Raw genomic sequence first — 24,611 nt, forward strand, 5'->3', positions numbered from 1 at the left:
GCATTCCTTTTATGATCGTTGCATCCATATAAGATAAACAAATATTTGAAGCCATTAATGTATGCCATGTCTCGTTTACACACCATATACATGTATAAGATAAAAAAGTATTTGAAGTACCTCACAACATTCTTATTTTCATTAGATGCATTTGTCTTGGAAAAAAAAATATGATGAAACTTTTAACACACCTCCTTTTTATGCATGATATATTGGTCTAAAAAAAATAACATTCAACATGTTCGACATAAGTAGAGCGTATGCACTCGTCTACGATAAAAAGATAACATATTTGATATAACCAAAAACATCTTTTTTCGCTCAATAAATTTGATCTGTATAAAAAAAATATCAGTAGCCTTTGAGCTTTTATTATAAGGACAAAAATATCATTAATGTTTCAGCTATATGGTATGTATAGACTCAAACAAACTAATATTCATCAAAAATAAATTTTTATGGAGATGATTTTAATTTGTAAGGCTATAGATGGTATACTAAAATTATAATGATAAATTTGCTATTTCCGAAATTTGCGAGAATACATATATAAAATACCATTTAAATACTACATTTAATATTTTTTTCTAATTTATTTTATTTTAATTTTTATTAAAATATTCGGTCTAGCAGTTGAACCGTTCTAAATCGGTCGACCGGTCAATTGTCCGGTCCGACTCAAATAACGATGTTTTCTGAACCCTCAAAACCGACTCATAAAGGAACTCTAAATGATGCTTCAGGAGACCCATCAAACCCTACTCAATCTCTCTCTCTCTCTTCTCTGCGACAAAACGGCAACCTCCCCCCCACCCCTCGTCGTTTCCTCGACGCAGTTTTGTGCGTTCCATCTCCGAGTTCCCGCGGTAGATGCTGCGTTTAGGCCGCGGTGGTGGCCAAATCCGAGAGTTCTTCTCCCCTTTTAGATGCTATTATTCCCCCGCCGCCTCCCTCGGCCTCCCCTCGTTTCCTCTCGTTTAATGTCTTCCCTCCGCCTCCCCTTCTATAGTGGCCTCTTCCCGATCGGGTTAAAAACCCTAGATTCTTCTTGTTCCAATTCACGGCTCCCTTCCTCCCCCGTTCGCCAGAGAAAGGATATTTTTCTCGAGATATTTAGGCCACTCCAACGTGCGTCTTTGGTTTGGCAGACAAGATGAGTGATCAGCAGGTAAATTATTTTTGCCCCCTCTCCTAATAATCTGTTTTCAGAATATTTGATATCCATCGTAGATGTCATTGGTAATTGCTGGTATGTCAATTTTGAACGTAAAGCATTGATTTTGTTTAGTTTGGTACTCGGATGAAATTTCATGTGTGTACGTCTTTTGAATATGTGACAACTGTTTGGTTGATTGTTGATGCCTTTGCTTAAGGAAACATTTGAATTTTAGATTCTTGGCTTGTATAACTATTGGATTTTTGAAATTGTTTGCATAAAAAAGAAGAAAAATATAGTCGAAGGTCATAAGAAAATCATGAATTTCTTTTTGTCTAAATGTTACTAATATGATAGGCCCAACCTAGGACCCTCTTTCATCATAGCCAGTGCTTATTTGGCTAAATTAACATTATTGGTTATTGGAAATGCCTAGACATCAGTCAATATATCATGTTCAGCCCAATACACATTGATGCATCCCTTCAATGCATTTATTCAACTAGATTTAGTGCACAAAAGTGTGATTAAGTATCTTGTGACTCTTGTCCATCTTGGTACAAAAATCTCTCAATCAGAGGACTATTACATGGTATTGGAGAAGGCAAGGAGGCCTATTTAGTTTTGTAAGAGGATGGACAATTCAATCATTGTTGAAGTACAAGTGGAGAAATACTTTCTCAAGACTCTCCCAATCAAGGCAGGAATGGAGATGATTAATATAGTGATGTAGGACAAGCTCATGAAAGGGCTCATAAAGCAAAGGAAAAATATATATTTTTTCTAGGATTTGATTATTATGGAAGAGAAAGCGATAGAAGAGAAAAGATTATACTCAAATTTACTCTAGTTCCTGGACATCACACTGGGGATTAATACAAACTTGTTTAGTTCTAGGAATCTCTTCTAGGTATGTGGCATCACATAATTAGTATATAATATGGGAAAAGCAAAAAGAACTATCTCATCAGCCATGTTCATGAATGTAAACCTTTCCCTGTTTATATAGGCCTAGTACAAAAGGAAAATGGAAAAAAAGTATTCTAAGACCGTGTTGCTTCATTAAGGCCAATCAATCTTCCTTCTACCACTTATGGAGAATCAATCTTCCTTCCTCTTTGCTTAGCTCTCTATTTGATAGCACCGAGAGCTAGTTCTCCTTCTGGATTGAATAAACATTTGTTGGAAGTGTTATGTCTGCACTAGGCTTGGGAAACCCAACAAGAATTTTGTCATTGCTTTATCATTCAGTAGCATGCTAACATTATATCAGATACTGTAGTAGTCTCTATGTAGATTAACCTTCTGCAGATTCTGCCTCAGTGGGGAGCCTTGTGCGGTGGGCCACCCTTCGTAAACCAGCATAAGAATCTAAGAATCTGCACCAGCATGACGAACTCATTAGTAGGAGCCCTATTGCTTCTACATTATGCAAAAACATTATCTCCAAATAATTGATAAAAGATGACTTCATTTTGCTTTTTGAAAAGACATTTGTGATTTTTAGATGATGTTGCTAAATAATCTTTGATTTGGATGTCCAGCAATAGGAGTTTTGAAATTGCATCTAGGTGATATTTCATATATACTGCAACCAATTAACTTTTACTTTTTTAATAGCATTTGATGAATTTGGTTATGATGTAAAAAGCTTGATTTTCATGTGTGGAAGGAAATTTTGCTGTCAACTTTATTCTTCTTTACAAATATGAAATAATCAATATGTGTGTGTGTGCACACATAAGGGTTACAGATTTGTAAATGTTGGCTGAACAAATTACTGGCATCGAAATGTATAGCTTGATACCCTGACAATACTATTCAGATTTATTTTTCTTATTATTTGATTTAATGATATTGGTGATATAGTTTGGTGTACAACCTGGTATACAAGTTCCATACTGTCCGATAGGTGATTGGAGCCAGCAACAGATGGACATCAAAATCCTTGTGCACAACCAATATATGAGTATGTGCGCATGTGTTTGTCTATATATACATATGTATATATGTATATGTATTTATGTATGTACATACGCATGTATGTATATGTATATGTATTTATATATGTCCATGGTAGTAAACACTTTCCTGTGTCTCATTTTTGAAGTTTCATGTATCTGATTTTTTTTGGATTCATAAACACCATATCACATAAAGAAGCAAAATTAATGGTGCTGCATTAATTTGGTATTTCGTTTTGGGCTATGTATAATTTTTCATTAAGGTAGTACCATTAATTTTGCATTCATAAACACCAATCATTTTACATTAATTTTTTTATCATATCAAGAATCAAAAGTAATCTTTTTGGATTCATTTTGCATCTTGAAAGGTTGTATTTATTTTGGAGGAATTTAGATCTTTTAGATTAATGGGGCTCCATTATTTTATTCTTCTTATAATGTTAGCTGCATTTGTTGAAGCAGGTCTTAGTATTTGGGTCTTTTACAGAAGATGAAACCAAGTTATTCCAAAAGCAATCAGGTGAAGATGATACGAGTCATATAGAAAAGACAGGATTGCAGTTTGGATCTTTGACTGTTAGTTCAAACAAAGGTTCTACTATTGAAACCAAACAAACTAATTCATCCATAAGATCGAAAGGTATTCAGCTATCGAAAACAATTGCAAAGGACCAAATATGCACTACTAAGTTAGCTTCCAAAATTGACAAGTTACCGGGAGATACAAGAGCCCAAGCTAACGGAAGCTCCAGTGTGCATTCTACCCACCTTGTTGGAGTTACTGAAAATGGGAAGGATAACTCTGCTTCAGTTTCTCTCCAGATATCTGAAACAGGAATTAGGGATACGGCTACTTTTGCAAGTCCAGAAGTGCAAGGTGTAATTCAAGAATCAAAAAATCAGAATGTACTTGTTGACTCAGTGTTAGTTGCATCCCCCATGGTGGAAGTTCTGAAAACTTCAGGTGAAAAGGAACCAGTGGTTAAAGGCTTATTACCACGAGGCTTAATAAATTCTGGAAATCTGTGCTTTCTGAATGCGACATTGCAAGGTCTGCTTTCTTGTTCACCATTTGTTCAGCTTTTGCAGGATCTAAGGAATCAAACTATTCCTAAGGTGACTAATCATTTGGAGAACTAACTCATATACTAGTTTTTTTTTTCATTTTTATATATTTCTATTGCTTTTCTCTGAATATTCCTTTTAAATTGCAGAGTGGCTACCAGACATTGCATGCATTTGTTAATTTTATATCTGAATTTGATATGCCTGGTGATTCAAGCACCAAGGATACTGGAAAGAGAGTTCTTGAGACTGGGAAGCCTTTTAGTCCAATTATGTTTGATGCTGTTTTAAAATGTTTTACTCCTGACTTGCCAATTGGAATATTGGGAAGGCCAAGGTGTGTGCTTTTCTTGAACTATCTGATTTTGTTTAATTATATGGAGATTACATTTGTGTTTCAGTGTTGACGCTTAACCCAAGTTCTTAATAACTTTTTGCTGAACATGAAATGTTGTCAAATTTTGAAGCCTCTTGTAGGATTAATTTTGTTGATCTTTGACATTAAACTATCTTAGTTAGCAATTTTTTCATTAAAGATGAAATATTGAAGAATGTTGGAGTCTATTGTAGGATGAAACACTTTGTTAATATTTGGTATTAATCCATCTTAGGTTTAAGATTTTGTGTTTTTAATATTTACTACTGAAAGGTATCCTAAAAGGACCCCTAGTTTAATCAATCTATATTGGAAGACATTTACCATGTTGGTCTTTTTAATTACACCAATGATGCTAAGAGGTGCTTGGGCTCTCGCCTAGACCTCGGGAAGGCGAGGAGATTGAATCTGGCAGTGCCTAGGTGGGTGCTCAAGGTTGGGCACTGGGTGATTCAAGCTCTAGCTCAAGCGTTCGCTTGGCACATAAGTCTCAAATCGAGCTTAGATCAAGCTAGATTGAGAAATTTGATCTGGTCAAGCTGATTTGAGTTGATGAATTGGTTTGTCCAGTTAATTTAGTTGAACTCGATTTGAAAGGTATTAAAAAGCAGGAAGACCAGATCAAATTTTGTTGACGGGAAATTGGCCCCCGAATTTTGCTATTTTGGTTTGCTGTATTGCAAACAGTGTGAGTTGTACTCATTTTGCTCAGTAAAGGTTTACTTTTGTTGCTTTGAAAAAAAGTATTTAAAAAATCATATGAAATGAGCATCAAGATCAGTTTAGATCAATTGACCTTACCAATTAAGGCTGGGTTTTGTCTATTTGCAATTAGATCAAACAGTAGCGAGGAGAAGAGAAGAGTAGGAAGAGAAGTAGATGAGAAGATGAAGGTCTAGGGTGAAAAGGAAAGAGAAACTAATAATCTGACTTGTTATTTTTCAACTGATGGCTTTTTTGTTTTCTCACCTGCAAACCTTATGATGAATTCTTATGGCTTTTCTTGAATATGGAGAACATGGATGAGACTTTGAAAGAGTAAGAGCCAAATCAAGAGAAAATACCTGGCATCACAGGAGGAATTAGTTCTGTTGTGTAGTCTTTTCAAACCTCTAAATGTATATGTTTACCCAGTGCCTATGCATATTCATATTCCGGCACTAAGGTCTTGTTTGAAGGATATATTTGTATTTATATTTTGTTGGAATCTAATATTTTTATCATATATGTTTGTGTGTGTATACCTGTATTCTTTATTGTTTGTGAATTTTTCAATCTGATCCATCCAATTGTTCTTCCAATTTTTTTGATTAGTCCTAAGTTGGACTTTTAGTGTGCAAACATTAGCAACTATAAGCACTCATATATTTTAGATGTTATGAAATTTGATACTTCAGTTAGATTTGGTGTCAGAAAAAGGTCCAAAAAAGAGAACACAAATCATGGAGACATGTGAACACAGGGATAAAAATAGTTATAGTTACATTGCAGTAATTATGAAATATTGAGAAGGTCAAGGTGAGTAATAGCTTTAATATTATTTGGGAGGGGAAAGAGAGATTAGCATTGTAGGCCAAAGTACTCTGCTTGTGGACACACCCAATTTATGTGTTTCACAGTGCATGCAATTTGGAAACCTTTTTCATTAATTTGATAGAGAATATTAATATTCTTAACTGAAATTATTAGAGCACCATCATTATGCACTTTCTTGATATTCTAGGGCCAGTGATATTCCCATATCTGAAAATATGGATAGATAGCATAAATGGAGCATGATTTTGGTGTGAAAAATTTTTCAGCATATTTGTCTTGCACCACATGATCTTCATCAGTTAAAATTTTCCTTTCATATGGATGCCATAGAGTAAAAATCAAGTATTCTAGACTATTGGAAGTTATACTAACATAGATTGTTGTTTTGACTTTTGAGTAAGGATTTCAATTTTGTACTGGGTACTGTACCATTCCTGGACGTAACTTGTATACACTGAACAGTACTGGTTTACCGATACATGATACATTGGCCAAAGAGGAAGAATGAAAAGGAGATGAGGAAGGAAGAGGAGGAAGAGTAGGAGGAAGAAGAAAGGTGTAGAGGAACAAGGAGGAGGAGAAAGCAAGAAGAGGAGGCATTGGAGGGGTTGGTGGAGGAAGAAGAGGATGTGGTGAAGAAAGAGGAGGATGAAGGTAGAGGAAGAAGAGAAAGGAAGTAGAAGAGGTGGTGGAGGAAGAGTGAGGAAGAAGAGGAGGCGGTGGAAGAAGACAAGGCTGTGGAGGAAGAGAAGGAGAAAAGGAGTGTACCTGATCAACAACGACACATGGTGGGCTGTGGAGAAGTAGGCCGTGGCGGGTAAAATCTTTATATTTATGTACCTGGACTATATACCCAGAATGGACTGTCTGAAATGGGTTGGTTCAATGTATTGGTTCACACAAGGATTTAATTATTAAATATTCATGTTAGATTCCTAGCTTAATCAAGTTTAGGCAAGCAAGTGCTTGCTTGAAAACCTTTATGGCTAGTTGGTGAATTGAAAGGACTAGTTATGGGCTGCAGCTGAACATTGTTCGACAATGGAACATGCTTTAAATTTTAAACTTCTGCTATACTTACAAAGTTTACAACAAGGACGAATGATTTTAAGCCATAAAGTGGCTACCTCGCAAACCTTTTATCACTTAAGTTACTAATGCATTTAATTTAGCAATGTTGCCGTTTCTCTTGCATCTGCCTGTATGGAACATTTCAAAAGTATGCCAGATGTGTTTGTGGTTGGCTCATATATTAGAACTTTTAGGTATCACTTAAGAATATCAAGTAATAGAATAACCTTTTTGTTTGAGCTTCTCATAAATCTATATTTTATGGATTCACTTTCATGAATCATTAAAAAAGATGATATTAATGACTCAATAAAAGCCTTTCCTAAACGTCCTTTGTCGTTGCTTTCTCTTTTTTGCATTGGATAATTATTGGTGTTTTTAACCTGTTTCTCATTTCCATGTATACATGAACAACTTGGATAGAAGTTGAATCACTTGGTGAGTCTCATTGTACTTGTAGATCTAAATTCATTTTTATTTCAGACAAGAAGATGCCCAGGAGTTTTTAAGTTTTGTAATGGATCAAATGCATGATGAATTGCTGAAGCTTGAAGGCTACATGTCAGATGCTATTGGTAGTCAAGCACCTCTCATTTCTTCTGCTGAAGATGATGGCTGGGAAACTGTTGGACCAAAGAACAAGTCTGCAGTCACCAGAACTCAGAGCTTTGTTCCTTCTCAGTTAAGTGGAATTTTTGGGGGTCAATTGAGGAGTCTTGTTAAGGCAAGAGGTTGGTCCTGTCTTTCAAACATATCTGCTTATTTGATTGGTTGTTTTCCTAAAGTTCAGATGCGTTCCTGCTGAAATCTTTTTGCTCGTGTTTTTCACCATTTTTCAAGTAATTCCAGTTATTCAAAAAAGCTGGTAAAACATGATGTTTCTTTAAATTGCAGATTCAACTCTCTGACTTATTATGTGTATGAATACTGCAAGCTTTTACATTCTTCGCTAGTTGTCCTTTTCTAGTGATTCTGGTATTAGGTGTGGAATATGTAATCACCATTAAAAAAAGGCTTTCATCATATGAAAGTTATTATTACCAGTATTTATTACGAACTGTTGTTATCCTCATATAGTATTGATGGTGCTAACTGCTAAACAGCTTGACATGTTATTTCTAATGGTTTTTTGCTTGTCTAATTGTACTCAAACTCTGGCAAAATCACCACATTTTTGGAGTCTGTTGCATATGATTCACTTTATTTTCTTGGTTGTCATCTTTGGAAGTCTTTTTGAGTTCCACATTGTGGGATGTCTGATCCTTTGACAGCTGTTTACTGAATTTAATTTTACAAGTCTGATGATATTGTGTTGAATGGAGGGAATGTTGCTCTCTTGTCTCTTATAATGTTGAACATGATCTATTCCAAGTTTTTAGCCACTTTAAAGTTTAAATCAATGTCTGCCATACCGAAGCGTACCGCTCATATCGGGTGGTACGTACCGGTCCGACAGGTTACCGGTACACGGATTGCCCGGTACCGCTACAATTCTACAGTACTAGATTTAATCTGGTTTCCTAAGAGGTCTCGTATCACCCATACATATTAAAGAAAACAAAATTCATTTATCCACTTTTTGATGTTTCATGTTACAACCCCTTTTACCCCTTTTGTTGACTTTAAGTAGAGATAGAGAAACTGCAAAATGATAAAAGAATACAGTCAAGAAGTTAGCATTTCATAAGTAAATCAATAATTTCTTCTTCTCTGCATTATATAAGATATAATTTCCATTTGAATTGACAAATGATCTTTCTTATTTATAAAATATTTGGTTGATATGTTTGATTATTTGTAAATTCTTCAATCATGACATAAGCTCCTTGTAGGGATAAAATTTTCAATGCTCAACTCCAATTTTGACTTTTTACTTTTGTCTATTTTTCTACTTTTTGAGCTATCTAGGAAAGTAAAGTAGAAACATAGATGTTGCCACATGGCAACTTACGGTATTTGAAAAGAGACTATATTCATAGGATTTATTCAAAAGGAAATAAATGACAATGGTCCTCTAGAGCACTAAACTTGCTCTTGGGCCAACTCATGACCTTCCTTAGCATGATTTGGAATTGTTACCTTTGGTGTCATTTACCTGTTTCTTTAATTTATGATTTTGATCACAGGGAATAAGGCTTCAGCAACTGTCCAACCTTTCCTCTTGCTCCATCTTGACATTTTCCCCGAGGCTGTTCATACCATTGAAGATGCGCTTCATCTTTTTTCTGCCCCCGAAACACTTGAAGGATATAAAGCATCAGCTGGAAAGGTACTTTATTCGTTATTTGGCTTTATGTCTGCAGAGATAGCCTTATGTTTGAATTAATTTTTTCTAATTCTTCACCGTTGAATTCTCGATAAGAAGAAACTCAAAGAATTAAAACTAAAAAAGATTATTAGTATGATTTTTTTAAAAAGCTATGCTTATTGGAATCTTGTTTGTATACTTTTTATTATTATTTTCTTTAATTTGAAGAGTATTGAAGATTCTATTATCTTGGTATTTTTTTTGAGAAATCCATAAGAATTTGTAGATGCTTTGAAATGAAAAGTATCAAGGAATCAGATCGAGCAGAGAGAGAAAGAGAGAGATTCGAACCCTCAGTACAAATAAAGGACTGGTTATCAACTACTTTAGTTTACTCAGCCATATCTATCAATTTAAATAAAATTAAAATTGAAACAAATTTAAAATTAAATTAGAATTTATTTATTTCAGTGAAATTTCAAATTAAATAAAAATAAAGAAAATAGTAAAAAAGAAAAAAAACTTAAGATGGGAAGGATAGTGTGGAGATTTCATGTGACTTTAAGATGGGAAGGATAGTGTGTTTGAAAGAGGAACTCTTGGGTTGGTATGGAGATTTCATGTGATATCTTGGGAATGAATATTATCATCTTGTTGCAGCAGACATTTATCTCTTAGTTCTTTATACTTCTCTGCTTATTTCTTTATTTTCTGATATTGGAATATCAGAAATACTTCAACAGCTTATTGTCCATATTTCAACCCAAAATTGTTTATATTCAATTTTAGGCCATCAAGCTGGTGTAACTTCTTGCAATTTAACGCAGATCATTCTTTTGCAATCAATCACCAACATGAGATCAAAAGGTCCTATCAAACCAGTTGACATTGCACCAATCATTTGTGGATCTATTTGGAATTCTTGTTTTTTAATGAGCATATATAGTTTTAGAAAAATATTGATCATATCTAAGGGAGGAAGACCTCTTTAGAGTCTTTGATGGAAGCCTTGAATATCCATCTCAAGATTGGAACTAGTGTCAATAAGTTGTGGATTATGCATCATTTTTGCTTCCTCTCCTGATTACTCGATCATAAACTTAACCATGCTTTTGTCAAATAGCTAGATTCTGGATGTGCTTGTCTCCATAAGATAGAGGACCGGTATGGGCGGTATACCGCTCAAATAGCTAGATTCCTCTCCTGATTACTTGAACATAAACTTCTAACCAAGGCTCGTTGTACCGTAGTATACCGCTCAGTACAGGTGGTGCGTTGATAGAGGACCGGTATGGGCGGTATGTACCAGTCCGATAGGGGATTGGTCTGAGTGGTACATATCGGTTTGTCAGTATGTTCCACAATACCATGTGTCAATGCATCAGTAAATACCATATTGATGGCTGGTCGGTACATCGGTACGGACCGATAAGGCGAACCATGCTTCTAACTGCCTTGTAAAGTTCTTATCCTTTTAAATGAGTTTCAAATCTACTAACCTTAATCTCAGTAAGTAAACCAAAGATATAGCCAAATGGGTTCAAAGCAAGAAGAAAGATTGATGCTGTGTATCAATTCCGTTCGTATAATGTGTCGATTTATTTGATCTAGTTTATGTTATACATTGGCCCATTATTCATGAAGAATAAGTGGCTATTAATGACTGTACGACCCTAGTGTTGATGGCTGCCTGGTATTGATGAACTGAACTCTCTTGATGCAGGCTGGGGTGGTTAGTGCCAGCAAATCAGTGAAAATACAGAAGCTTTCGAAGATAATGATACTGCATTTAATGAGGTTTAGCTATGGAAGCAAAGGAAGCACAAAATTGCACAAACCTGTTCATTTCCCACTCGAGCTGGTTCTTGGGCGAGAATTACTCGTTTCCTCATCACCAGAGGTTAGTTCCTTTTAATGTTTCAGTTTTTTTCCAATGCTTTCTGTTCTCTACTATTCTTTCATATCAGAGTGTGTGCATATAGACGTTGCTTTGGTCATCTATTTTGGTGCGTAGTTTATCAACTTGCTCCACCAAGAAAGCTTTTGCTCCATACAGGGAAGGAGATATGAGCTTGTAGCCACCATCACGCACCATGGTCGAGAACCCTCAAAGGGTCATTATACTGCTGATGCAAGGTATTCCAATGGCATCTGGCTTCGGTATGATGATGCAACTGTTACAGCTGTCACTACAAACAAGGTCTTGCACGACCAGGCTTATGTCCTCTTCTATAAGCAAATGTAGTCATCTCTTATTCTTTATTAAGATGCAATCCTAAAGCCACCTCCATCTATTGTTTATCTGATCTGCATGTAAAATTACTGCCTGATGGGGGTTAACCATATCATGATGTGTAGATCTATTGGTTCTCATTGCTCTTTTATTGGATGCCTTGTGTCGATCAAAAGTAGCACAACTACTAAAAGACTTTGGATGTATTTTTTCTTACTGTACCTACAGACGGAAATGTGCATTACCTCATTATATCTTCTAATGTAGGAAGTGAGTAGTATGGTTCTGTATCTTTTGATGTTCTACTTTGGTGCCAGATGTAACACATTGTTTTGATCTAACTTGGGAAGATCCTTTGCTGTGCATGATCTGCAGTTGATTTGGCTCATCTGTTTACAGCTTCGGGACAGATTGAAATGTAGGCAACGTATACATGGGCCAGAGAGGAGGCGGCATTGCTACACATTTTCATCCGTTTGTTAGAACTCGAACTGTAATCTTAGATGCCCTTTAGTGTTGACCTTATCCAGTAGACTTCTTGGTATTCATCCAGTGTCAACTAATGTGTTATATCAGGACCAAAATGATCTGAAGCACAGGGAGATTTTGTTGGAAGCCTCTTTGTTATGTCTAATTTGAGTAAGTGAAATCTGACTAAAAAGGTTCTTAGATCGAATCATTTATACTAATTTCTGGAAACAATTTTAAATGGTGTTGCAGTTCCTTAAATTTAGAGGGCTTTCAAAAATCAATCCAAAGTCAACCTTATGCTATATGACTTAGATATGCCAACAGAACCTGCCCCTTGTCCACAAGTGTTCTTATGGTATGTAGGTTCAATGGATGACATTTGATTGAAAAATTCCTAGGACAAAATATACATCATTATATTTCCTACCCATTATTCTTAATGGATCTGTAAGATTAAGTAAATATTTATGTACCAACAAGGTGCATCCTCTTATATTGTTTGTGTAAAACACCAATAATATACATATTTCGGAAAAAAAAGTAAATAAAACAAGAAAATAAAAGAACCTGTGGGCGGCGCATAATAATGCAGTGAGGAACACGGGCAGGTTTCACTGCGGTGGAAAAAGGTTGTGTTCGGTGCAGAGATGGCTTAGCTGGAATTAGCGGAGAACAGCTGTCTGCCTCGTACGGCGAACAGAAAGAGACCATCCAGCAACCCCCTCGACACCACTATCCCTTTCACCCCCTGGGACACCGGCTTCGTAATTCGATCCAGAATGGGTCCCATCATGAGTTCAGCAATGTATTCATTAGGGTAACAACTGGAGGCGTAGTCGAAGTACCGTTCGCGAAAGAAAGAATATATAATACGCAGCACCCGTCGCCGCACCCGCATCCCTCCTTCCCCAATGCCTGGAACTGCTCGGTCGCGCTGCCCGGCCCCACCACCTCCCGTCTGGTTCCCACCTTTTTACCCTATTTACCCTTCCCTTCCCACCCCACGTACCGTCGGAACGTTTCATTTTATGCTCCTTTACAATCTCAATCGTTCGTTTTTCGTGCGCGCTAAGTGATTCAACCGTTGTGATGATGCGTCCCTCGTGATCAACAGTCACTCTGGTCAAAGCATTGACCAGAGCGAGTGATTACGGTGGCGTTATCGCAATTAATTTCCGATCACATGCCCTAATTCGGAGCCGCCCAAGGCTTACAAAAGTAATAACGACACATGTCACGAGTCAAACACCGGGCCGTCGCAAACAAGCCGAAGTGGCAAATCCGTCATTTTCCAGATCCCGCCCCTCAGAACCCATCTCGCTGTCCTCTCTGAACTCAATTTTATATGATTTTTTTGTTATTTTTAATATATTTTGTATATATAGAAAAACCCCTTAAAAACAATAAATCAGCCTTTATTAAGCCCTTCTCTTCCTCTTCCCGTCGCTTTCCTCCTCCTCCTCCCACCAATGTATTCTGTTCCATGCTTCTTCGACTTCTCTTCGGCGCTCTCATGAGACTTGGTTTCCTCCGCTCCGGTGACTGCCGCCGCGCTTCTCTTACGTCGCCTTGGAAGGTCGGCGGATGAAGTGATCAATAAAAGGGCGGTTGGGCTGTGGCTGATGGGGGGTGCAGGGCTCGGGCTGGCGGCGGCTTGCGCGGTAGCGACGTGCGCGATCGCGGCGGTGATGGTTGCCCACAGGGTTAGGAGCAGACGGCGTTGGGGGCGGGCGGTGGCGCTGGTGAGGGAATTCGAGGAGGCGTGCGCCACCTCCGTCGGGAGGCTACGCCAGGTGGTGGACGCCATGGCGGTGGAGATGCACGCTGGCCTCGCTTCGGAAGGTGGCAGCAAGCTTCGTATGTTGCTCACCTTCATCGATAATCTTCCCGATGGGTACGTATCCTCTAACGCCATGTTTCCTTCTCCGTTTACAGATTACATATCATTTCTTTTCCACCTTTTGGGTTCCTTAACTCGCCAAAGATCTTGCAGCGTTTCTAAGGTCCTTGTTCCCTTTGGGATTCCTTATTTAACCCGACCTATTTATGAACTTTGATTGCATTAGGAAAGTTCTATTTTGTGTGGGGATAATGTGCTTATATTGTGATCTTTGGAACATGGACTAAACCGGTAATTGATGCATTGTAAAGACTTCTCTTTGATATTTTGCGTCTTGTACAGTTCTATTTACTATTTATATACTTTTGACTGTTGGATTGTTACATCTATTTTCTACTTTGAATTTGTTTCTGATCTTATTATTATTTTAATTCCAGTGGGTCTTTTACAATTATTTGATACCTTTTTCTATCAAATATCTTTGTAACTTGCAGTAGATGGTCTGAATCCATTAATTCCTATACAAAGCATAAAAGCACACTTCCATTAGGTAAATTCTAGCATTTTAGTCGTAACTGGATATTTGGATTTAATATTTCCATGAGGTTGTTGAAAAGGCTAACAGGGACATAAGATTGTTGAATATCCTCAAGAATAGACACAGACTCAAGGAGAGAAGGTTCTGGTCCAGCTGGGTTTTCTTATCATATCACACTGATAAAAGGGCTTGGCAATCAAAAGTCTAAAGCATTAGGAAAATTTTAAGCCATGACACTACAAGATCTCAGATTTTTAATGTTGTGGTATGATGTACCGTATTATTATCTTTTGCATGTCTCACGATTATTTTATTTGGGTGCCACTCACTCATCTAAGTTTTTAAATTTTATTAACAAATATAATTTGATGCATTTGCCTTTAGATATTAAATTGTGTATTAACACTTAAGTCAATGTAAAAGTAATTATCTAAGTTTGTAAATCTTGCATAGGTAATATTGATGGTTATGAGTTTCTTGTTGACTTGGTTAAATTAAAAAATGAAAGATCTTGATGTTATTTTGAGAATGAATTGGATGTATAAATAACATGTCTTCTTGGCTTGTATAACTGAAATGATCCAAGAGGAATGTTGGTAGACTTGGCTTGTATAGCTGAAATAAATTCGAGAGGAATGCTGGTAGAGGAGCCATGAAAGCTAAATTCATGACAATGCATCTTTTAGGCTTTGAAAATTCACAATTTTCCAATGGCCATCTGAGAAGATATAGATATTTGGATAACCAATTCATTTCTAAAATAATATCAGGTCTTTGTTTCTAATATAGTCAAATAATCTAGAAGTTCATTACTGTTAACAATCCAAGATTTAGAAACACGGGTAGCAATTATTTCTACATTGATTGAGGTATTTATGCACAATTCAATATCTAAAGACACATCAGTTTATGTTTCTTGATAAAATCTACATACACAAATGAATGAGTGACATCTGAAAATAAATAATACTGATGCATCCGTAGAAAATAATAACAGGGTACGTAGTAACAAATTAGAAATTTGAGCATCTTGTAGCATCTGAGCATCAGCTTTCTTTTATGCTTTAGACTTTTGATTGTTGGCCCTAGTTTTATCAGTGCGATGTGATGAGGATGTTCTGAAAGGATGGACCTTTCTATGTCCTTGAGCTATCTTTTGTTGAGGACATTCAACAATCTTATGGCCCTATTGGCCACAAAGAAATCAAGCCCCAGAAAACCATTGATATTCCTTATCAGCATGAAATTTGTTATAGTGCTTGCATTCAACTCGGTTGACATTATGCTTTCTTTCAGTTGATTGAAAACCATCTTATGGCCCTAGTTTTATCAGTTGATGTCTAAGTCAACTAATGGGTTGGAACTGCTTTTAAAAAGAGGAAGATTCAATCTTTTAATTTGAATTATGTCGCATGCTGAAGCTAATTGGAAGTGTTGTTGCATTTCCTATTGACTCATCATAACTCCAACTAAAGTCTGCATTAGTAGTATCATTTCTACTTGACCCTCTAGTCCTTTATCCTTCTCAGCCTCTAGTAAGGCTTTACTCATTTCTTGAAGGTTGAGAATGACCAGATTATTGCAGTTGAATGGTTTTGTAGATTAACATGGTGTAGGACATATTCAATTCTCCTAGTGTACTTTATTTTGTTCTACAATCATAAAGTCAATTATGTACAAATTATAAATGATAAGAATAAATTTTATGAATCATAGGTAGACTTTTAATTAGTTATTTTTATCCCTTGTATAACTTCTAACCCAATTTATCACAACGTAAATTCTGATACCACTAAATTATAATGCTGTAGTCTAGTGAAATAACATTTCGGTGATATTATATTTAACCTCATGTAGGTTGTCTTAGGGTTTAGAAGAAAATAGTTTCTAAACTTAATATCAATATCCGATCCCTATTGGGCGGCTAAAATGATAGCCATGCTAATTAAAATTATATAAATAATACATAAGCAGTTAAAGTTATTTAGATATTTTATTAATAAAAAGAAAATCATATACCATTGCAACTAATAATTTTCAATAATCAGAATAAATAAAAATAAATGCTTTATAGATCAACAAATCTTTATTTGACATGTCTGATTCATATATTTTATTAACTTGACAAATACACATAATTTTCTCAAAAACAAACTAGGTGAAGTCACATATTCTTGCTATTATTTGTAGATTGTTGAGGTGAACATCATAATCAAGGTCGAAACTCTTTTCCTAATTTAAGAAAAAATATTAGTCATACATAAAATAGAAACTTATAATTCTAATGAATCTCTATGCATGATTTGAATTAATGCTCATGTCATTTTTCCTTTCTTTTCTTGTTTCTCTTTTTCTTCTCTATCTTTTTTCTTAATTTTCACTTATCTCTTTCTCCATTACAATCTCTTTCTTCTTGTCACCCACCAACAACAAGTTGTGGTGGCTTGCCATGACATTTGTATTTTCTCGTTTCCATTTTCCTTTTTTTGTTCATTCCCCAGTTTCACAATTTCCATGGTGTGGTCCGGTGGCAGCAGGCCCCATGGCTTGTTGCAATCCTTTTTTTTTTTTCTTTTGTTCCTTTCCTTCCTCACACCTCTTTCTCCACTGTCTCCTTTTCTTACTTTCTCATCCTCCTCCCTCTTCATCCTCTTCCTCTACTGCCTTCTCTTGTTTCTTTCTCTTGCTCTTGTTAGTCCATCGCCTTCTCTTCTTCCTCTCTTTTCCTCCTCCTCCTTTCTCCTCTTCTGCCTTTCTCTTTTTTATCTTTCTCCACTGCCTCCTCTTCTTCCTTCCTCCAACCTCCTCCTTCTCCGAGTCACCGATACTTACCGATGTTATGTGTGTCGATACACTGATACCAACTGGTACGTACTGATGACTGGAAGAAGAAGCCCTTTCTAATAATTATAATTATTAGGAAGGGCTTATTATGATGGCATTTATTGAATACCATCACTTATTAGGAAGTGCACTGTAGGGTATAGACTTCACCTATTTATTGAATACCATCATAGGTCTCATGTCCACTTTTTCCCTGTAGGAGTGAAGAAGGTACATACTATGCTCTCGATCTAGGAGGTACAAATTTTAGAGTCCTGCAGATTCAGTTCAGTGGTAAAGGGTCCATGATTTTGACTCACAGAGTCCAGCGACAGCAAATTTCCCAGGAATTGATGACTGGCACAAGGGAGGTACTTTTGCTATTCTATTTGTTTCATTCATTTTTCCTTGTTTTGTCTAGTAATTCTTTTTCACTCAGTTGATTTCTTAATATTCTATGCAGGAATTGTTTAATTTTATTGCTTCCACATTAAAACAATTTGTGCAAAGAGAAGATGATGGTATTGATCAAATACCGGATGTTAGAAAGGATCTTGGATTTACATTTTCTTTTCCTGTGAGACAATTGTCTGTTTCTTCTGGTCTTCTTATCAAGTGGACTAAAGGGTTTTCAATTAAAGATGCTGTAAGTTGAACTTTTAGATTGTTGATTCATCTTTTCACTGATGTATATTGTTGTAAGGGGACTAAGGGAATACCAAAGTATTTGGTAGCTATTGCATCTTATACTAACAGCTTGCCTACTGCCTGTGCTTGCTTGCTTGTCAAATTGTTTGATTCACACAACTTGAAATATCTGATCATGGAATTGAATTTATAAGGGCTTGTGCTTTTTTATTTCTTAAATATAGTTATCATTCCAAATATTTGTTGTTCAATAAGATCTTCTTGAGAATTCCACTTGTGGTGTTCCTAAAAAATGGAAATATTTCTAATTAGGAAAATATTAGTAAACTCTAAATTGTCAAGCTGGAATTTCATTTGGTTACATTTTATCTTCTTAGGAAAAAAGTGCACTTCATCATGTGTCCATGCATCTATGAAAAAAAAAGAAGCATGTGATGAAATTTCAGTTGTTCAATAAGTTTTGTTCTAAAAGTCTAATTTTTGTTAATATTGAACTTAATCTATGAGAAGCTCCGTTACTTTTTAGATTTTATCATTCATTTATGCTTAGTAAAGGAACACCATCAAAATTTTTGATTGCTTGTATTCATTTTTTCTAAGCTTCTATTTAGATACTGATAACATGGATACTATTGGAAAAACAATGTTCCCATGGCCTGGTTACAGGGAAACTACTAGCAAGTTATTAAGTTTTTAGTGCCATTTCTCAGCATGTTGTGTTGCAGTAGTCCAACCTCATGTCTGTCATTATACAAATGAAGTAGCTTGCCACTCTTGTACTATTCTTGGTCCCTTAATGCATGATATTTCTTGTGGTTAAGCATCTGAAGTTGGGATTGTCCATTTTAGTATATTAATTTGATTTTTTACTGATCGTCTCTGATTATTGTATGGTGGCAAAATTATATATTTTTTATATGAAATATAATGTGATATTGTTAATTCCAAGTCCTTTGTTCATAAATAATATAGTGATATTGAATATAAAGCTAGATATTGGGATTTGTCCATGAAACCTCTACAACATACTGAGAACTAAGACTTTTTTAGGTGATTATTTCTATTAAAAATTCTATAATAAAATGGTTTATGGATATAAGTTGTCTTGTTATCCTGAAATAAATGATTCAATCTGTTTTTTTTTTTTCACTAAAGAAAAAGTAAAACTGTCTGCTAAAATTGTCATTAGTATGAAGTGCAATGAAGTTTCACATTGTTTGATTTAACTAATGTTAGCTCTGGGATTTAGGTTGGAAAAGATGTTGCTCAGTGTTTGACTGAAGCCATGTTAAAGACTGGACTGAACATGCGGGTAGCGGCACTGGTATAATTTTGTTCCTATGGTTGTTCCAGCTTATGTTTCACTAGACTTGTGGATATTATATTATAGTTTTCTATCATTTAGTATTTCAATGCTGAATCTGTACTTGCACCCTCTTAAGTACATTTTTTCGAGTTATGTATATTGTATATCCTATTCATGTAAATGTGTGCTTAGAGCAATGTCTGACATTTTCCACCCACATTTTCCAAGCTATACTTTTATACATGAACAAGTAGTGCATATACATTCACATTGTGGGCAGTATGGCACGGAGTTATTCATCTCCTCTTTATCTCTTTCTCTTTTTTTTTTTCTTGCATTGTTCAGTGTCTAGCCAAAATTGGTCTGACCAATTGTTCAGATATGAGTTGATGGATCAGCTATGTTCCATTGTCATTAAATTGGTTGGACAGATTAGGATTGGACAATTTTAACAAAGAAATGTTCATAGTTCCATTATAGCTAGAAAACTTATTTCAAAGAAGCAATTTGGTTGTTGAATTCGAGATCTGGCTTTGGTAATGCTAGTAATGTTGCTTTTGCAATCTAGGAGAACATGGTTTGAGTTATGGAAACAACCTTTCTGGTTATAGGGGTTTAACTATGTACATTGACCCACTTCAAAGATTTTGTACCATACCAGCGTTTCGAGCTCAACTCGGTACGATACAGTATGAGTATATCGAGCGGTACACTCTGGCATACTGGCTAGTGTGTGTGTGTGTGTGTGTGTGTGTGTGTATTAATTAAAAAAGTTAAAAATAAAAAAAAGGGTGATGTCATCGAGGCGACGTCGCCTCCCCGTACGGACGAGAAGTCGCCGATGATGCCGAGGCCTCATCGCCTCAGACGAGGAGGAGGCGATATCTCATCTGCGATGTCCGACGAGAGAGGGTGGCGATGGATCGGGATCATCGAGGGAGAGTGGCGTCGGATCTCCAGGTTCTCCCTTTTCTTCTCCATCGGCTAATACTGCCCAGCAGCGGGCGGTGACGGTCGAAATCAATCGTTATCGACCGATTTTGGGTGGTAACGAGGCGGAAACAGCCCTAATTGACGGTACCGCTTGGTAGCGGATAGTTTGCGTACCGGTCTGCTAGTGGACCGGTATGGGTGGTTTCATTCGAAATTAAAATCCCAAACCTTGTATTGAAGTGAGCCTCACGCATTGGATTCATCCTTTTTCTAATCTGTTTGTTAAAGTTGAATAGGCTATGTAGCCACAAATTGAAGGGGCACTACCTGCCACTAGTGAACTCATTAGAAAACAGATTGTCAGCAGCAATTATTAATTCTTCCATTTGTAATTGTTTAAAGAACCCTTTGTGCCTGTTTTGGTGTGAATTCTTCATTTCTTTTAGATACTACTAAGCATTATCATAAATATAAAATAGAATACAACTAAAATTTGTTGTTAGTAAGGAGACAGATCATGCAACATGAAGATTCATTGATGATTCCATTAGCAACTTGGGAGCACAATATATTTTGCTGTCTGTGATTTTGATAGTTTAGTTTGTACTTCATTTTAAAATTCTAATGGGCAAAAATTTCAGATCATATTTCGTATCTTGGGTGTCCTTTTCTCATCCTATTAGAAATTAATATTAGAGAGAAGTTTCTTAGATAGTTTAGTGGTACATATCTTAGCATAGAGTTTTTTCTTTGGTTATATCTTTGTTAATGGTTTCAAATTTAGTTTTTGAAGTGAATTTTATTTAACCTAAAAAGTATGCAGCTTTTTTTTATTTGTTGAACTATCCAAGAGAATGGGGAATAATAGGATATAATGTAAGAAAGGACATTTAGTGGTACATATCTTAGCATAGAGTTTTTTCTTTGGTTATATCTTTGTTAATGGTTTTAAATTTAGTTTTTGAAGTAAATTTTATTTAACCTAAAACGTATGCAGCTTTTTTTGATTTGTTGAACTATCTAAGAGAATGGGGAATAACAGGATATAATGTAAGAAAGGACATTTACTTGAGTTATGTTCAAATAAATAAGTTTGTGGTATTTAAGTAAATAGGCAATTGAATAGTACTAGTACCCAAAGGGAATATAGGATCATGTTTTTATGTGGTTGGTTGGTCTTTGTACAGAGCTTATTAACTCCTCTACCATGTATTGGCTTATTGCATGATCTTAATACTGGAATGATTGATCACTCCAACTGGCCACTGCACTACTTAGTGGTTTTAACAAAATGGTGGATCATTTATGTGATGTTCTGGAAATTAGAAATGGTCTCTTCTATTTGTTCTGTTCTGTTAATTTTGATTTTGTTATTGCCCGTAAAGAATAGTAGTCTAATGAGTTTCATGTACTGGACCCAACCAGGTTAATGATACTGTTGGCACATTAGCTCTTGGCCATTATTACGATGTTGACACTGTAGCTGCAGTGATAATTGGAACGGGAACCAATGCTTGCTATCTTGAAAGGACTGATGCAATTATAAAGTATCAAGGCCTTCTTACGAACTCTGGTGACATGGTATCTTATGTATTATTCAAGTTACATGATTTCAAGCCTGCTTTTGTTCTGCTGCAGAATATATTCTTTGTTGCTGGTCATGTGTCCATTCATTATTATGCTGATTAGGTTGTCAACATGGAATGGGGAAATTTCTGGTCATCACATCTACCAAGAACACCCTATGACATATCTCTAGATGATGAGAGCCCCAATCGTAATGAGCAGGCAAGACTTTCCAGTGTGCTTATCCTTTTAGTATACTTTTGTAGTCACCTGAGAAGCCTTGTAACATTGTCTTTTTTCTGGTATAGGGTTTTGAAAAAATGATATCAGGGATGTACTTGGGTGAAATTGTTAGAAGGGTTCTTCAGAGGATGGCAGAGGAGTCAGATATCTTTCCAGATGCTGTGCAAAATCTGTCAGTCCCCTTTGTCATAAGGTATGCTATTGATAGAGTTTGCAGCAGGTCCATGTGTAAGATTGTCACCTGCAACTTCAGTTTATTTCTTGTATTTTTATGGTAACATTAACGCATTCTAGTAGTGATGAACATGATTAATATCTTTTATGTCAGTAGTTTGTAACATAGCTTCTACCCTTTGCATGGATAGTCAATAGACCTTTTTCTTTTGTCAGAATTTATAGCATTAGGACCAAGGTTTGCTGTTGCATCATGGTGGGTTGGATTCTAGTAGTGGTCAACAGACCGTTGTGTTGATTAGCATTGATTAGTCTAGCCATATCTCATCCCCTCTGGTATGGATCAGCATTGACGTATTGATACTTGTACAGTATGTTTTGATGCATACCAACACATGACAACCAGTACACTATCATGCTTAATTATAACTTTATTTATGGTCTCATTGAGGGCTATGATAGACTTGATTTATTGCAATTCTTTTTCCTAGTAAACAAGGTGCAAGATAAATCATTTCAGAAGTGTTTTTTAGCATCTGATTTTGCTTTAGAAATGGATACACATAGTGTTATGTCAATAATTGAATGCACATGAATGCTGCCTATCAAACAATGCTGATAGTTATCCTGCTCTGTTTGAGAGTGCAGTAATGTTCATCGACGACAGATCTACTTTAAATTCTCTTTGTTTCTTGTCTGGAAGTGCATTAGATGCAAATAATTCCATTTTATTTGCGACTTCCAATTGGTAATGTCATGAATCAAGATTCTTTTCTATCTCTTTTGAGTGCTGAGAGAGCTTCCTGAGTTCCCTCAAACTTCCCATTATTTCTCCCAGGACACCTTTGATGGCAGCAATGCACGAGGACGACTCACCTGACTTGAGAGAAGTCGGGAAGATACTTGAAGACCATTTGAAGGTATCACACTTTCAATGATATCTTCATCGTCTATGCCAATAGTCGCTATTGTCATTAGCATCCTAACTATTGCCACTGGACTAATCTCATCAGATATCTGGAGTCTCATTGAAGGCAAGAAGGCTTCTTGTTAGAGTATGTGACATAGTCACGAGAAGAGCTGCAAGGTTAGCTGCAGCAGGTATAGTTGGGATACTAAAGAAGATAGGACGAGATGGGAGTGCAGGCGTTGCAAGCGGAAGAACGAAGGGCAAACCGAGAAGAACGGTCGTGGCAGTCGAAGGAGGTCTTTATGTTGGGTACTCGATGTTCAGGGAGTACTTGAATGAAGCCGTTGCAGAGATCTTAGGCGAGGAGGTTGCCCCGTATGTTTGTCTTCGGGTCTGTGAGGATGGATCGGGAACAGGCGCTGCTGTCCTTGCTGCAGCATATTCATCAAATCGATAAAACTACCTTACACATTGTATCATTCTGTGCAAAATGTAAAAAATTCAGTATATAATGCATGTGCAAGGTTGATGTGCAGAACTTTCAATTATCCTGCTTGTGTTATTATTATATCTACTCTGTTTAGATCAAGGTTCCTAATCTCATGTACAATATATTTGGGGCTAATTATAAATTATCCTATGTAGTTAGGTATTTTTAGTATTTTAATTCTTACATTTTAAAAAGTTACATTGGCATATCTGTAATTACAAAATTGAGATATTTAGGTTTGTTTATTTTAATATCATCGATTTTATCAATGGAAATACGAAAATAAAAGATAAAAAGATAATTATAATATTTTAGTTGTTGAAAGCGGACGACTTAGGTGGTGACGAACAATGACGTTGTTAGAGGTCGCGATGTCACTCGGTAACTGTGTCGGTATCACGTAAATATAGAGTTATCCTCATCTCTTGCTGTAACTCTTTTCATCCATGGTCTCTAACAATATCATCGTTCCATCATCATAAATTGAAATATTAAAATAATCTTTTCGTCATTAAAATCAACATCATAAATAGATTTAGATGTTTTACTTTTATAACTATAAAAATATTAAATATAATTTTTTAAAATATAAGGATAGAATCATAGAAACACTAAAGATAGTTAACTACATGGGATAATTTATAATTAGCTCGTATATTTGGTTAGGATTACGAAGAACAGTCTAAAAACATATAAAGAAATTGTCTATATCACCTCGTGTACCACACGCCAGTCTTTACCAGGGTGTCCAACACGATGTATTGCTTAGTTTACTCTGGTCATGTACCTTATTGGATCGATAAATACTATCCGTACCAAAACGTCCTGTGACAACACTTAAGACATCAAATGGCACGCAAGATGAGTTTAGAAGCCGGACTTCTGAAGCCTTGATCTGAAACAACTGAAGGAGCCTGGCCACAATTTACTGCAAGCTTTCAAATGTATTGAAAGCCTAAATGTCTCGATCCTTAGTGATAATTTGCAACCGTGTAGTGCTGGTTCTTCCCAGTCCCA

At 36.1% G+C, this 24,611-nt stretch overlaps 2 protein-coding genes across 3 annotated transcripts; both read left to right on the forward strand.

Moving 5' to 3' along the window:
* The first annotated feature begins 749 nt into the window (after positions 1–749).
* On the forward strand, positions 750–11,942 carry LOC103988600 (ubiquitin carboxyl-terminal hydrolase 24). Its single transcript, XM_009407188.3, has 7 exons — positions 750–1,168; positions 3,586–4,239; positions 4,338–4,525; positions 7,655–7,902; positions 9,298–9,440; positions 11,143–11,319; positions 11,476–11,942. The coding sequence occupies exons 1-7, from the start codon at positions 1,154–1,156 to the stop codon at positions 11,662–11,664; spliced, it is 1,614 nt and encodes a 537-aa protein (XP_009405463.2). The 5' UTR covers positions 750–1,153; the 3' UTR covers positions 11,665–11,942.
* Positions 11,943–13,571: 1,629 nt separating this feature from the next.
* LOC135628833 (hexokinase-3-like) lies at positions 13,572–23,652 on the forward strand. 2 transcript variants are annotated; one of them, XM_065135761.1, is made up of 9 exons: positions 13,572–14,017; positions 17,545–17,695; positions 17,788–17,970; positions 19,222–19,296; positions 21,637–21,792; positions 21,901–21,999; positions 22,086–22,213; positions 23,033–23,114; positions 23,208–23,652. In XM_065135761.1, the coding sequence occupies exons 1-9, from the start codon at positions 13,746–13,748 to the stop codon at positions 23,559–23,561; spliced, it is 1,500 nt and encodes a 499-aa protein (XP_064991833.1). In that variant the 5' UTR covers positions 13,572–13,745; the 3' UTR covers positions 23,562–23,652. The 2 variants fall into 2 exon arrangements, with proteins under 2 accessions (XP_064991833.1, XP_064991834.1); XM_065135762.1 differs by lacking the exons at positions 23,033–23,114; positions 23,208–23,652 and adding an exon at positions 22,843–22,999.
* The last annotated feature ends 959 nt before the right edge of the window (positions 23,653–24,611 follow it).

The sequence above is a fragment of the Musa acuminata genome, chromosome BXJ3-1, assembly GCF_036884655.1.
Source record: "Musa acuminata AAA Group cultivar baxijiao chromosome BXJ3-1, Cavendish_Baxijiao_AAA, whole genome shotgun sequence".
Taxonomy (NCBI): Eukaryota; Viridiplantae; Streptophyta; class Magnoliopsida; order Zingiberales; family Musaceae; genus Musa; species Musa acuminata.

Bases quoted from the DNA above. Each gene is read 5' to 3' on its own strand.
- LOC135628833 (XM_065135761.1), top strand. From the start codon at position 13,746: ATGGGGGGTGCAGGGCTCGGGCTGGCGGCGGCTTGCGCGGTAGCGACG. The intron at 21,793-21,900 runs GTATCTTATGTA...TATGCTGATTAG, and splicing joins TTACGAACTCTGGTGACATG to GTTGTCAACATGGAATGGGG. The intron at 22,000-22,085 runs GCAAGACTTTCC...TTTCTGGTATAG, and splicing joins GCCCCAATCGTAATGAGCAG to GGTTTTGAAAAAATGATATC.
- LOC103988600 (XM_009407188.3), top strand. The intron at 7,903-9,297 runs GTTGGTCCTGTC...TTTTGATCACAG, and splicing joins GAGTCTTGTTAAGGCAAGAG to GGAATAAGGCTTCAGCAACT. The intron at 11,320-11,475 runs GTTAGTTCCTTT...TGCTCCATACAG, and splicing joins TCGTTTCCTCATCACCAGAG to GGAAGGAGATATGAGCTTGT.